Raw genomic sequence first — 15,575 nt, 5'->3', positions numbered from 1 at the left:
CACTACGAAAAGTCTCGCTATGGAAGCCATATAATGTAGTGAGCCATCCAAATCCTATGCTATTTTCCTCAATGAGAAGTGACTACAATTTAAAATTAATACACTAGCACAATATGGGTCCTTTCCTTTCGAAGACTACAGGAAATTTATTGAGTTTTGAAAAAAGGTAAGTATGGAGGAGAGGGAAAAACTAGCTGAGTTTTATATGCATAATCTGATCCTAACATATCTAAAATTTTGGGACCCCAATTCAAGATTACAAAAAATGCAACTTATAGCATTAGCATCTTGATTAACACATGAGGAGATAAGGGCCATAGAGGTAAAGAAGGTAATGGCAAGGGAAGAGAATGAGCCCTTATACATCAGAGTAGAATTGGTAAGCCCTGCAATTGTCATCAACAATCACAACCTCATGTCATCTGATTCTGATTTAGCACCTAGGTACATAGCAACCCAAGAGAAATTGATCCTACATTTTTAGGACACTTTTAGGATGTTCGGAACAGAGTGTCTACAAGCTTGTAAGAGAAGGTGGCATACCTTACCCCACATTCTACAAATTAGAGAGTATCACTCTCTTGAAAGGCTAAGGAATGCCTTGGAGAGAACCTGATTGTACAAATGAATTATGAAAATACTAAAAATAAAATGAATAGGACTCAAACTCAATCCACCTTTGTTGTTGGGATTACAAGAAGAAAGAAACAAGGCAGAGGAACAAAAGGTATGAACAGAGATAGAGGCAAATGCAAGTTTTTATCCACAGGAGGGAAAACCATTTGACATGCCTTGGGATGTCAAAGAAGCCACTATGACCATGAATGAGCTGCATATGGGTGACTAAGTTTCTCAGAGGATGAGAAACACCTTCAGCTAGGGGGTGATGATGTGTCCCATTAATAGCTATCTTTTTAGGTTCATTATGTTATCCTTCAGCCCTTGGAATTGTCCTTTTCTCACATTAATTCTCTTTTTTAGTCATAATATGCTTAACAAGAAGATTGAAAGGTGTTTTTCATAGTGTGTGTCCTAATGTGATTAAGTTGCAGGAAAAAAAATAATTTTTGAGGGATTTACTATGAAGGAAATTGATGGAGACAACTAGGAGAGAATCTATGGAGGCTTGTATACCTCCTTAACTCTCTAACTTAGCTTGAGATCATCAAATCCTCACTCACAAGCTCGAATCCACTGCCATTTTAGTAACTCCAAGTGAAAGTGAATCTCAAGGAGGTCCAGATTCACAATTTTCAAGCTATTGGAGGGAACAACTCATATTTTCAAGGCAAATGCAATCCGCTACCTTTTCATCTAAATAAAATAGCTATCATGCTCATTAGGATTCAAAATTTTATTCAGCTAAGAGTAGCTAATGAGCCTAGGGCTTGACATTGTTATTGTTACCTTTAATATGATGTATGAGACTACTATTTTCTTCTAATGAGAAGCTTGTTATTGATTTGCATCTGAGCTAGTCCTAAAGGGCTGAAATCCTTTAGCTTGGGCCTAACCCAGAGGCTTTAATCCCTCTTCTGTATTTCTATCTTATTCTTGTTTCCAATCATTTCATGTCTTTCTTTTGTTGTAGTAGATGTTAAGCTATAAAAAATTGTGATCGCAAGCTTCCCTATCACCTCTCTTGTGGGAAGATTGACTGGAAGGATTTTCATTCTTGATCCAAAAACATTTGTTTCTTATTTCTTGGAAATAGATAGATGTTAGTTATCCTTTTGCATGATTACTTTCTGCAACTTATGAGTTAGTTTAGTGACCTGAATAGAATTTGGAAATAAAATAGATGTTAATCAATTTCAACTCATCTTTTCCATCATGTTTTTCTCACTGTGTTATTGATCATTTGATGCACGCATTTGGTGATTTGCGGGATTATGATTGATCTACAGGGGTGGGAACATCTTTTCATCTCCACTTGGACTTCTCCATCCCCTCCCCTTACCCTTGACATTTGTCTCAACTTTGTTTCCACAGTCATTTTGTTTAGGCATTTAAGGACACCATGGGCATCCACCTTGGTGTAAGACAAACCTCTGAGAGGTCTTAAAATTGGCTAAGAGGCTTCCCCAACCTCAATGAACTCCCTTCTACGTCCATCCATCTTCTCCTGCCCTCAAAACACCATCTCCACCCTCAAAAGATTCCTAGAACCCCACCCATAGTAATATAGGCCCTCTTCTAGTAATACATGACCTCCTATACTAGGCTGGTAGCACCATTTTCATCCACTTAATTTTCTCCCTCTTTCAACCCTAGCTTGTTTAAGATGAATAATGATCCCCAAACTGTGATTTTATTGTTAAGAGAAGCTCTTAGACCTATCCAACCTACTCTTTTTCTCACTGCAAAACAGAGTAGAATTAGTGTTTTTATTCAGAAGCATGTTGCAAGTTAGATTTCTGATTTGCAAGAAAATGTGAAGTACACCAATGATACATGCAAGTAGGTTATTGGTTTAATGAAATGTGAAAAAAATAGTATCTTCACTTCTGCACATAAACTAGCCCTTTCCCTCTCATGCAATGTTTATTAGCATCTACAAGTTGAATTAATGGAATTTTCACTTTCATAGTTAAAATTAGTTCCATCATGAGTTTTTACTGTAGTTAAGTTGGAGGAATGGTCTCTGAACACCTTGATATGTTTTCGTGACTGAGTGTGGCATGAGTAGAACCTAACCTACTGTGCATACTATTGGGTGTGACTTTCTACCTATTTTCGGCACTTTCTTTCCCTAGTTTTGATCCTCTTATCCTCTAGGCCCATGAAACTTCACACGATTAATCACCGTTTTTCTCATTTATACAACCTATTCAACTATCATATTATTTTTTCATGTTTTGTTGAATAAAAAAATACTATATTCCTTGTTGTGGCTAACTGGGGTGAAAATTGGAGGAGTATTTTGGAAGCTCTTCTCTCTTTTAGGTGTTTCTCGCGGGAACAAGGTTACAGAGTAAACATGCCGCACTAATCGGTTTCAGAGCAGGGTAGAGAAGTTTGTTGTTGCACCTTGTATGCTGTTACAGGTTGTTGTTGCACACTGAATGTTGTTACAGGCTGTTGTTACACCACGTGATGGCACAGAGGATCGTTGTTACACCAAGGGTGTTGTCGCAAGTAATTTCCATTACCTCCAAAACCCTTATTCGACCGCAGGATGCTGTTGCACCATAGTTGGAAAAGGTTTGGGTACTATTCCACACAATAGTTGTCGGGTGTTAGAAATTATTTATTTTAGAAGCAACAGACCTAAGTGGTTTCAATCTTAATGAATGTATCTGAGAAGTATTTGTATTTCGAAATAGGTTGTAACTACTTCTATTTTATGATCAACATGAGAAGCACAAGATTCTCATGAATGATATATTCCTAATTTTAAGCATGTAATAATTATAAAAGAAACTCGATTTCCCATGTACAAGGATGGCATATAGAAAAGCATTATTACTCTGCTCTTATAACTCAGGATTATTTTTAATATTAAAATCACTACATTGATGCTATTACTTCCCTTCATCTGATTTGTTAACTAATTTTGTGTTATTCCTGTGCCCCTGCTAGGGAGGAAAGGACCTCCTCTTTAGCAGGGACTACAGCGGTAGAAGTAGTGTACATTATTGTTTCTTTTATTTTCATATGGTTTTCTGTTGTTGCTGTATAAATTTAGAAATACATCCACTTATATTCCATATTATATTATGTTGTTACACTGTTTGATTAAACCGAATGATAGTGACCAGCTGGTGTAGTCATTAGTTTACTGTGTGGCACGCCCTTACTCTGGTAATTGCGAAGTGAAATTTCAATTATGTGGAGTGTTTTAATTTCTACAGGAATTATTTAATTTTTTCAATTGGTTCAATGACATATTTTACAGTTCTTCCTATTTTTCATTTTTGGCTATAGTGTATCGGCACAAATAGTGTGAACTCCATTGAAACAGCAAGACCTACCCTGGGTTAACAATTAAATGTTGTAGTCTCAGTCAATTAGGATTGATTAAAACAACACTAATTTTTGGCGTCATTGTCGGGGATTGCAGTTGACGATACAGCCAGCAAGGTTGTCTACATGATGAGAGAGTATTCTTAGTCCACAATCGTTGGGCGATAAAATGAGAGGTAAGAACCTGCACATCGCTCTAACACACCTGGGCGAGCTCACCGTTGTGATCACTAGGGAACTTAGGGTGTGGCATTTTAGTATTTTTTTTAGCATGTCTTTAACGCTTCAGTTGTTGGGCGCTGAGATGAGAGGTAAGAACCTATGCATCACTCTAACATACCTAAGTGGGCTCACCACTGTTGAAGACTGAGACACTTAGAGTGTGAATCAATACACCTAGGGTCCATGTCCGCAACTATAGGAACTATACAAATACCAAAACTAACCCCACTCTAATTAGTCACAGGAAAAATGGGTCATAAAAAGGAAAGGAAGAGTGTAGATTTGGGTAGGAAAACATTTATCCAAGAACTAATCTCCAAGGTAAAAAAAGAAAAATCAAGCTCTCAAAGGGATGCAAGGAAAACAGGGCCACAAAAAGTTGTTACTCCCATAAAAATGGCATAAACCTATGATTCCTCTATCTTAGGGTCATACCATTCTAAAGCTAGCTACCACACTCCCAAGAATAAGCATCCAATTTAGGAAAAAACAGGGGGAAGCTAATAGCCAGAACTTTAAGACCCAGGGAAAAGGGGAAACTAAGGGGGGACATCAAAAACCTGAGACAGGAGAGCATATGTTGGTTTATCAGTATCTAAATTCGGGTAGTGCGTTGAAACAACTAGCCCTAAAATTACCGAAGCCATAAAATCCTCCTACAAGAGAATCAGAAGAGAAGCTTGAAGAATTTCTATTACAACAAGGGTTAGAAGGATTATAAATGGGAGACAACAGTGAAAACAACGCTAAAACATATGATACTATCACCACCTTTGAGTTCCCAATTAGGGATACCAGAGGCAAAGCTCCCATGAAAAATATTCCTCTATCATCCTTACCATCCTTTCAAGGGATGATTGTGGAAGACCCAGACACCTTCTTATTTGACTTTGATGTCTTATACAGGAGCTATGACTATATCTTAGATGCTCAGAAACAAATTATTTCTTACTGCTTTAAAAGGAGCATCCTTGAGATGGTTCATGGCGTTGGGCTCCACTTCTATTCCAACATGGAGTGATATGAAGGAGACATTCTTATAAAAGTACCAAAACTATTGCAGAACTAGGGACTTGAGGAAAGAAGTATTCAGAATGCTACAGAAGGAGGATGAGAGCTTGGAGGACTATGTAGAGCAGTTCCATTATAATTTGCAGAGGTCTAAACACAGTGATTTAGACCATGAGATCTTGAAGACCATATTTATCAGGGGAATGAGGGACGTCTACCTTGATACTCTGACCCTACTAGGAAAAGGGCATATATCACAGGAACCATTCACTGAAATTGTAAAGATATTTCTAAGATGCTCTAGAGGATCATCTAAGGGGACAATTACAATTCGAGATTCCTCTCCCCAAATACAAAAATTTGCAGGTGGAGGAATAACCAGAGCAGAGATCGGGAATTTGTTCAAAAATTTCAAGACCGATATCCTTAGTATTGTATCTTCCCAGATAACAACAACACAGATCAAGAAAACACAAGCAGAAGCTAACACACCCCTAGCTTCAAAAGAAACATCCCTTCAGGGAATGAGAATTGAACAGCATCAACTTGTGCAATATTTGCGAGCTAGAACATTCAATAGGTTAACGTCTGGAGCTTCCTAGACTCAAGGCAGTACTTAGAGAGTCAAGCAAAGAAGTGGAGTCCTCTTATTTCATCACACCAAGGAGACCATGGCAGCCATTGTTAGGACCTCATATTTTTCCTTTTTGACCATACATTTTGCTATGATATCACCCTTTTCAACTTACATTTAAAAGTCTTTGTCAGTGTTTTAACCCAATTATCCCAAAGGTATGTAATGATTCTTCTTATCACAATACGTTTAATTGTTTATCATGTAATCACGATATATTCATAGTTAATCTTTGAATTATTAAGTGTTGAATAGTTAAAGAATGATGTGCAGTCCGTGTTGCTGAAACAGCCTAGAGTTTGCGAGACTATTTTTGCAGTTGCTGAAACAGTAAAAACAGCACGCGAATCTCAATGCTGAAACAGTTGAGATTTGCGTTCTAAATTTGACAGCAGCAAAGGAACCAGACTGATCACCGAGGAATCTGTTACATTTGATGTAACGCCTATAATCTAAAGACAATATTACTGTAACAACATTCTGTTGACGGGAAATTGATTTCCCTATTTTTGTACAATGGGTTAAAATAATGAAAATATTTTGTAATAGATGTCTCCTCTTTATAAAGAGGATACATCTACATTAGAGGGGAGGAACAGACTGTGGAAGAAGGCTCAGCTGAAGGAACAGGACTAGAATTCTTTTTGTAATATGACATATTGATGGATGAATAAAATTTTGTTCTGAACATCTTTTTCTAGTTCTTGTCTCCTAGGGAATCTTGTGAGAAGGACAGTGCCCATCTTCATCACAAGATTCACCCATTACATTTCTGCAGTGTGTTAAGTGTGTCTTTTATTCATGCCTTGTTAACAAGTACTGTTTGTTCAATATTGTTTATAATACCTTTGCTAAAACTCTGTTTCTTTCTCAATTGATTATTCTATGATTCAAAGTTAATTCATTAGTGTTTCACTGGTGATTAAGTTACAGAGTGAATTGGCACGCTAGCTAATCAGAGGCAAGTGCTGGAGATTCCCGCTCTAGGGATAGGGTCCTGACTCTCTGTTACAACACAACCATTGTTTTCCTTTGAAGGTTGATTCTTTTTCATTATATGACTCTTTGAGTGGAATTAAGCATTCTTTGATAGTTATCTGCAATAGAGTGTAATTGCTGTAATGCAGAGTGGAGCTTCAGTTTGTTAAATTAAGGCATGATTTGTTTGTACTACAACTTTTGTTGCTTGTAAAATTGAGTGCATATAGTATGCAGTTTCCTTTGAAATAACAAGACTTCCCTGGGTTGACAATTAATGTCACACTTTGTTGTTTAATTCAATAAGCAATTAAAGTGACCAACATTTTGGCACCATTGCCGGGGAAGGCAATTATAGATTTTAAAAGTACTGATGAATTTTTTGTAGATACGCAGGATGCATGAGAGGATGCAAGAAAACTAATCCTACAAGTGGCAAGGGTAAAGGAAGAGGAGGAAGAAAAACTTTCATCGATGAGATTATTTCAAAAGCTGAGACATCCCAGAGGCTAAGCTCTCAGAGGCCACAGACTCAGCACTCTCTCCAAACGGACTATCAAATAGAGGAAGTAGTGGGACCTGAAAGGGTTGTAGAAATAGTAGAACATACCGAGGAACCAGTGGATGAAGTTGAAGAACCAGTAGAAGATATTGAAGTTGAGGAACCAGTTCAGGACATTGAGAGTCCAACGAAAGACATAGAAGACTGGGCAAGTGCATCAGGAAAGCAACCAATGGATGGAAACAATGAAGGAATCTTTAGTGGAGGACATAGAGGTGAACGAAGAGGTGAGAATTCTCTCTCCACTTTGGAATTCCCTATTGAGGAACTTCCCAGAGGTACAACTCCTATGAAGAATATTCCACTCTCAGCCCTACCTAACTTCCATGGTTTATCCTTTGAAGACCCTGATGAGTTTCTTTTTGAGTTTGATATATTGTGCAGAAGTTATGATTATGTTAATAATGCTCAAAAGTTAAAGTTGTTTCCAGCAACACTAAAAGGAAATGCACTAAGATGGTTTATGAGCTTGGGAGGTCATGTGATCACAACATGGGATCAGATGAAGGAGAAATTTCTGGCCAAATACCAAGACTATTGCCGGACGAGAGAAAAAAGGGAGGAATTATTCAAGATGGTTCAGAAGGAGGATGAAAATCTGGAGGACTTTGTGGAAAGACTCCAGTATAATCTGCAGAGATCTGAGCACCCTGATGTAAGTAAAGATATTCTTAAAACAATATTATTGAAAGGGGTAAGGGATGATTGTTTAGATATGTTAAATATGCTTGGTAAAGGGGATATATCTAAAGAATCATATGATGAAATCGTTAACCTCTGCAAGAGGTGTTCAAGAGGAGCTACAAATAAATCAAAGAGTAGGGATAGTACTTATTCAAGGGTCCAGAAATCAGCCAGTGGAGGAGCAACAAGAGCTAAAATAGGTAATCTACTTGACGAATTCAAGACTGAAATGTTAATTTATTTTGCTTCACGGATTGATACCTTGCAGGTTAAAAAGAAGCAGGCAGAGGCAGAAGCTGCTTTGGACATTTTCTGCCCTAAATGCAGAGAAAAACACCCATTGAGGGAATGCCCACTAGACAAGGTACCAATCTGTACCATTCGTGAGAAGGACCATGAAACTCAACAATGCCCCTCTTTACCAGGGATAAAGGCAGCGTTACAACCAATTGAGGAGGAAGCTGAAGCAATTTATCTACTGACACAAAGGAGGCAATGGCAATCACGAGAACAAGGTACGAACTCTAGTATGCCATTTAATCGTTGGAATAATTATCCCTCTTTTAATCAAGCAAATTACCCGCTCTTTAACCAAATGCAATACCCACCCCTTAATCAAATGAATTTCCCACCCATGCAGCAAACAAACCCTCCCTTTATAGACTCTGCAATGTGGACTCCCTGGCTTCTACAACAATCCTATTTTAACCAATCAAACCCAAACTAGAGAGCTCAACAAACTCCATTCACAAACCAATTTCCTCAGTTCCAGCAACAACTTTCTCTCCCGTCAGGTACCCCACCGAATAATCAGACCATGAAGCCTCAACTGCCTATACAACCGAACCCTAACCCTAATAATAATAAAGATGTGCAAGTCATTGACATTCAGATACTGCCTACATCTCCTGTGCAGTGTAATGATATTCATTTACAATCTGGGAGAGTAGTTGAGCCAATTATTGATGATATTACCTCTTCCAACTCTGATAAAGAAGAGACAGAAAAGAATAAATCATCTAATAAGGATGTTGAAACAGTTAAGCCATCCTCTAATAAAACTGCTGAAACAACAAAGCCACCATTCCCTGAGCGTTTGTGTTATATACCTAGGGGGGATAATATGGGGTACCAAGGGAGGTACCCAAGGTAATAATGTAATAATGGATGGGCCATAGTAAAAAATAAGGTGGTTAACCCATATCATGTAAGGGACACAAGTAGTTATTAATAATATAATGGGCCCATGGTATTAGTTTTATGGTATGAGAGAACCATGGTAATGACCCATGGTATTATATGTATGAGGCCTATATAGAGGCTAGAGACTCCATGTCAAGGAATTGTATCAAGAATAGTCAAGGATTATTGTATGAACAGGCATATGGCTTGTGGAGTGTTCTCCTTCCTTAAGGAGTGAATGTATGGTGTTGCCCTACCTTAAGGGTTTGATCAATAAAGAAGCATTTCTATCTATTTCTATCTTGTTATTCTTGGGTTATTTCTATTATCATAATATCTTTGGGTTAGATCTATAACAAGTGGTATCAGAGCACTTTCTTAGGCCAAAAAGTGGAGAATTTTTTTTTTTATTTTTGCAAGATTTCGGGGGCGGCGAGTTTGTAAATCAGATCTGTATGTTTTGATGCAAGATCTGCAAAATCTACTTGCATATCTGGATTCTTTGTGAAAAAATAGCCGATTTCAAAAAAAATATCGGTTGAATCGGAGTCTGGATGAAGGAGATATCATTGATCTAAAAATCAGTGGGGTTGCAGACAATTTTCCAGGGCAGCGAGTTTGCGACGCAGATCTGGACGTCCTGGTGCAAGATCTGTCAAATCTAATGGTAGATCTGGAATCTTTGTGAAAAAATACCTAATTTCAAAAAAAAATCAGTCGAATCGGATTCCAGATGAGGGAGATATCGCTGATTTAAAATCAGCTCTTTTTGCTAGCCATTTGTGCTAGCCATTTGGCTCGATGAGAGCCATCAAATTTATACCAGTCCCTCAAACTCCAATCTTGGCCTGCAATAAAATAAAAAAAAAAAAAATGGCGAAAGTTTTAAATGGCCACAATTCTGTCAATATTGCTCAGAATTCGTATTATGACCTGTTTCCGGAAATGGAACAATCATTCTGCATCTGCCCATGTGATAGAAATCTTGATACAGGCATTATAATTTCAGATCTACGCTGCAACTCTCCCGCCGTCACCAAAATTTCTGCAAAAAGAGCCAATTTTAAATCAGTGATATCTCCCTCATCCGGAATCCGATTCGACTGATTTTTCTTTTGAAATTAGGTACTTTTTCACACAGAATCCAGATCTACAATTAGATTTTGTAGATCTTGCACCAAGATGTCTAGATATGTGCCGCAAATTCGCTGCCTCGAAAAATTGTCTGCAACCTCACTGATTTTTAAATCAGCAATATCTCCTTCATCCGGACTCCGATTCAGCCGATTTTTTTTTTGAATCACATAGAATCCAGATCTACAATTATATTTTTCAGATCTTGTACCAAAACATACAGATCATATCTGCAAACTCGCTGCCCCTGAAATCATGCAAAAAATTAAAAAAAAAAATTCTCCATTGTTTACCCAAGAAAGTGCTCCGATACCACTTGTTACAGCTCTGATACCACTTGTTATAGATCTAACCCAAGGATATTATGATAATAAAAATAACCCAAGAATAACAAGATAGAAATAGATAGAAATGCTTCTTTATTGATCAAACCCTTAAGGTAGGGCAACACCATACATTCACTCCTTAAGGAAGGAGAACACTCCACAAGGCATATGCTTGTTCATACAATATTCCTTGACACTCTTGATGAGGAGTCTCTAGCCTCTATATAGGCCTCATACATAAAATACCATGGGTCATTACCATGGTTCCCTCATACCATCAAACTAATACCATGGGCCGATTACATTATTACTAACTACTTGTGGTCCCTTACATGATATGAGTTAACCACCTTATTTATTACTATGACCCATCCCATTAATACATTATTACCTTGGGTACCTCCCTTGGTACCCCATATTATCCCCCCTAGGTATATAATAGTTTGGCTCTCACTAAGACGCCTGAGCCACCTGCTTTTAACCTTTTAGGGGAATTGCAAAATCTGTATGTTAAAATTCCACTTTTACAAGCACTCAGAGATGTGCCAATCTATGCCAGAACCATCAGAGACATTTGCATCAAGAAACCTAGTAGGAAGGCTAAAGATCCCCTTACAGTTCATGTGGTGGGTGATCTAGCTGCTTTAATGTCGGGAAAAGTCCCCCCTATAAAATATGGTGATCCTAGTCACCCCATGGTCACAGTACAAGTTGGAAAAACTATTGTTTCACGAGTTCTGGTAGACCTAGGTGCTGCTATAAATATTATGACCCTTGAAACTGCACAGTTGTTACAGTTGAAAAATGTAATTAGAGAGAAACCAACTATCCTGGAATTAGCTGATTGTTCCACAATCAAACCAGAGGGGGTTATTGAAGACCCGATCATTTTAGTTGAATCCTGGAATTACCTAGTTGATTTTGTTGTATTACAGACTAACGCAAAGTTGGGGGGGCATCCTCTGATTTTAGGGAGACCCTGGCTGGTTACAGCATATGCTTTTATCAGCTGTAGATCAGGTTCAATGACAATTTCTAATGGATGTGAAACTAAGCAACTTACGTTGTACCCTCATGCTACACCTATGATTAACAATGATGATTCTGTATGGTTAGACTATGAGGATAATGATACTCAACCCATTTTGACCATTGGGCAAGACTTAACTCTTAAAGATACCACAGAAGATTAAGTAATTAGTAATTTTATTTCTAAACCTTCCTTAGTTACTTCTGAAACATATAATCAGTTAACTGCAATCCTGGATCCTGAAACACAGCAAAAGCTTAAATCTAAAAATTTACCTCAAACATCAACTACTATCTCCTCTAAAAGCATAACAGTAGAAATTGAATTTGGCAAAGCATTGAACATAAACCCCAATTTATCAGATGCTGAAACACAACAACTAATGAAGTTGCTCCGTGAGAACAAGGAAGCATTCGCATGGGACTACACAGACATGAAGGGGATCTCTCCTGAATTATGTACTCATCGTATCTATATTAAGGAGGGGGCCCGACCAGTCTGTCAACCCCAGCGGTGAATGAATCCCAATTTGAGGGAAATTGTTAAGGAAGAACTTCAAAAGTTGCTTGATGCAGGGTTTATATACCCCATATCTGATAGTGAATGGGTTTCTCCGTTGGTAATAGTACCTAAGAAAAACGGGAAATGGAGAGTGTGTGTAGATTATAGAGCCTTAAATAAAGCTACCCAAAAAGATCATTTCCCCTTGCCATTTATTGATCAGGTGTTGGACAGCTTGTCAGGAAAGAAATTCTTTTCCTTTTTAGATGGCTTTAGTGGATATAACCAAATCAAAATTGCACCTCAAGATCAAGACAAAACCACTTTTACTAGTCCTTGGGGGACTTTTGCTTATATAGTTCTTCCATTTAGACTATGTAATGATCCAGCAAAATTTCAAAGAGCAGTGATAGGAATCTTTTCTGATCTTCTTAATGATTCTTTGGAGATATTTATGGATGATTTCACTCCCTATGGTGTGACTTTTGAAGATGCACTACAAAACCTTGAGAAAGTACTTAAACGATGCATACAAGCTAATCTTTCGTTGAGTACCGAAAAATTTCATATGATGATGAACGAAGGAATTGTACTAGGACACTTCATTTCATTCCTTGGGATTCAAGTGGATCCATCCAAAGTACAGGTAATTCAGACCCTTCCTATTCCTAAAACACAAATTGATGTAAGTTTTTTAGGACATGCTGGATATTACAGAAGATTTATCAAAAACATTTCTAAAATAGCTTCTCCTTTGTTTGTGTTACTTACGAAAAATGCTAAATTTAAGTGGACTGATGCCTGTCAGAAAGCATTTGATGAACTTAAGCATCAATTGTCTACAACTCCTATTCTGAGGGGAGCTGATTGGGCACTTCCCTTTCATATATCCTCTAATGCTTCGAATACTGCAATTGGAGCTATCTTGGGTCAAGAAGAAAACAATCTTCCTTATGTTATTTATTTCATTAGTAAGAATATGACCCATGCTAAGCTTAATTACACAGTTACCGAGAAAGAATTTTTAGCAATTATTTATGCTATTAATAAATTTCGACATTACATTATTGGTTATCCTACTTTTGTTCATACTGACCACTCGGCTATCAAGTATTTAATGAATAAATCTGTTACAAATGCTCGAGTTACCAGATGGTTATTATTACTACAGGAATTTGATATTACAATTGTGGATCAACCAGGTAAAGAAAATGTAGTTGCTGATTTCCTTTCTTGGATAAAAACTAATGATAATACTCCAGTAGATGATTCCTTTCCTGATGAATAATTGTTTGCAGTATCTGCTTGCTCACCATGGTATGCAGACATTGCCAATTATCTGGTTGAAGGGAAGCTACCATCACACCTATCACATCAGGAGAAAAGAAAGATCATTCAACAAAGTGCTAGGTATAGCTGGATAAGTGGGTGTATTTTTCATACAGGACTAGATCAGGAAATCCGAAGATGCATTAGAGAAGATGAGGCTTATGATATATTGAAGGCTTGTCATGAAGGCCCTTGTGGTGGGCATTTTGCTGATAAGAGAATAGCACATAAAATTCTTAGGATGGGTTATTATTGGCCCTCACTTTTCAAGGATGCAAAGAAATATGTCAGGGCCTGCGACAGTTGTCAGAGAATGGGCCAACCCAATCATAGAGATGAAATGCCACTGAACCCTCAGGTAATACTTGAACCCTTTTAAAGATGGGCTCTAGATTTCGTAGGGCCCATCAATCCTCCATCCAACCAAAAATTTTATATATTGGTTTGTACATATTATATGACTAAATGGGTGGAAGCTAAGGCACTTATTAAGGCTAATGAAGAATCTGTTTTAACCTTTTTATTTGAAGAAATTTTCGTTAGATTTGGGGTGCCTAGAGAACTAGTCACAGATGGAGGACCTCCTTTCAATTCTCATGGTTTTAAAGTTATTCTTCAAAAATATCATATCAATCATAAAATGACTACACCTTACCACCCCCAAGCTAATGGTCAGGTGGAAAGTACAAATAAAGTCATAAAAGCTATTTTAACAAAAACAGTAAAGGAGAATAGGAAAGATTGGTCTCAAAGATTGCTTGAGGCATTATGGGCTTACATAACTACTTGGAGAAACACTACAGGTTTTTCACCTTATGAATTGGTTTATGGTAAAAGTGTTGTTTTTCTTGTGGAATTTGAAATTAAAACATTAAGAACTGCTTTAGCTGTTAACCTTGATTTGACTGATGCACAGATAGCTAGGTTACAATAGCTGCAGGAATTGTATGAAAAAAGGTTGGATGCCATCCATCAAACAACTATGATTCAGCAACAAAGAATCGGGTGGCATGATAAAACTATTAAGCATAAGCAGTTCCAAAAAGGCAATTGGGCTTTATTATATGACTCCAGGTTTGAAAATTTTCAAGGGAAACTACGAACAAGGTGGCTGGGACCTTATGAGATAGATACTATTTTTCCCAATGGAACAGTAAGGCTCCTAACAATTGATGGTTCTAGAACTTCGTTGTTAGTAAATAGGTATCGGCTTCATCTGTACCAGCAACTAATTTCTAGGGAGCATTTTAAGGCCACCTGCATGGCATATTCACATTATATCTTTTTGGGGGAGCCTCTTGCCCCTCATTGCACTTAATCTCTGCATTATATATTCTTCTATTATTATTAGATTAGATTACTTAACTAATAGCCTTTGTCAAGGGCTGCCATATTACAATTTATTTTGTAGGTCTTAGATTCAAAGGCTAGTTGAAGGAACATTTTCATTACAAGAAGGATCAGGTTTAAGTTTGGGAAATATTTCCATTCCACTTCAATTCATAATCCATCCCCTCATACTACCCTTCAACAACATTTTCCTATTCTTCTTTAACAGCAGCATCTTTTTTTTCCTGTTGCTGAAACACCAGTTTCGACCGTTGTTGAAACACCAATCTTTGCCCATTTCCCCCGTTGCTGAAACACCAAATTTTCCCCATTCTCTCCATTGCTGAGACACCAATTTCTCCATTTCCGAAACACCAACTTTTTCCATCTTTCCGAAAAAGCATCAATTTTCCCATTTTTCCGTAATTGAGGCATCAATTCCTCTCAAAAACGACCAATACATATCATTTTCCATTGAGAGAATCAGCCATTCATCTTGATAATTGTGTTCCTTCACTACTACCTCTTGTGAATAGAGAAAGCCTTTCATATAAATACCCTCATACCTTACAACCCTTTCCCATAACCATTGGTAATCTATTAAATGACGAGATTATACTTTCAGCACAACGATCAAAGGTAAAATGTGAGGTATGCGTGTTTATGTGTAAATATTAAACTATAGTT

The 15,575-nt window shown here is 37.5% G+C and overlaps 1 protein-coding gene across 1 annotated transcript in view; it reads right to left on the bottom strand.

The window, feature by feature from the left end:
- The window catches only part of LOC149210949 (uncharacterized), a 56,702-nt gene extending 41,751 nt beyond the window's left edge, over nt 1-14,951 (bottom strand). The window contains exon 1 of the mRNA XM_089399149.1: nt 14,933-14,951. Coding sequence (XP_089255275.1) covers nt 14,933-14,951 — 19 coding nt within the window. The remainder of the gene's footprint in view (nt 1-14,932) is intronic.
- Between the last annotated feature and the right edge of the window lie 624 nt (nt 14,952-15,575).

This window comes from Pinus tabuliformis, chromosome 1_2 (genome assembly GCF_031772625.1).
Source record: "Pinus tabuliformis cultivar Carrire ecotype Pingquan chromosome 1_2, CPIR1, whole genome shotgun sequence".
NCBI classification, from domain to species: Eukaryota; Viridiplantae; Streptophyta; class Pinopsida; order Pinales; family Pinaceae; genus Pinus; species Pinus tabuliformis.
Note: the sequence above shows the minus strand (reverse complement) of the source record. Positions and strands in the feature narration are given on the sequence as shown.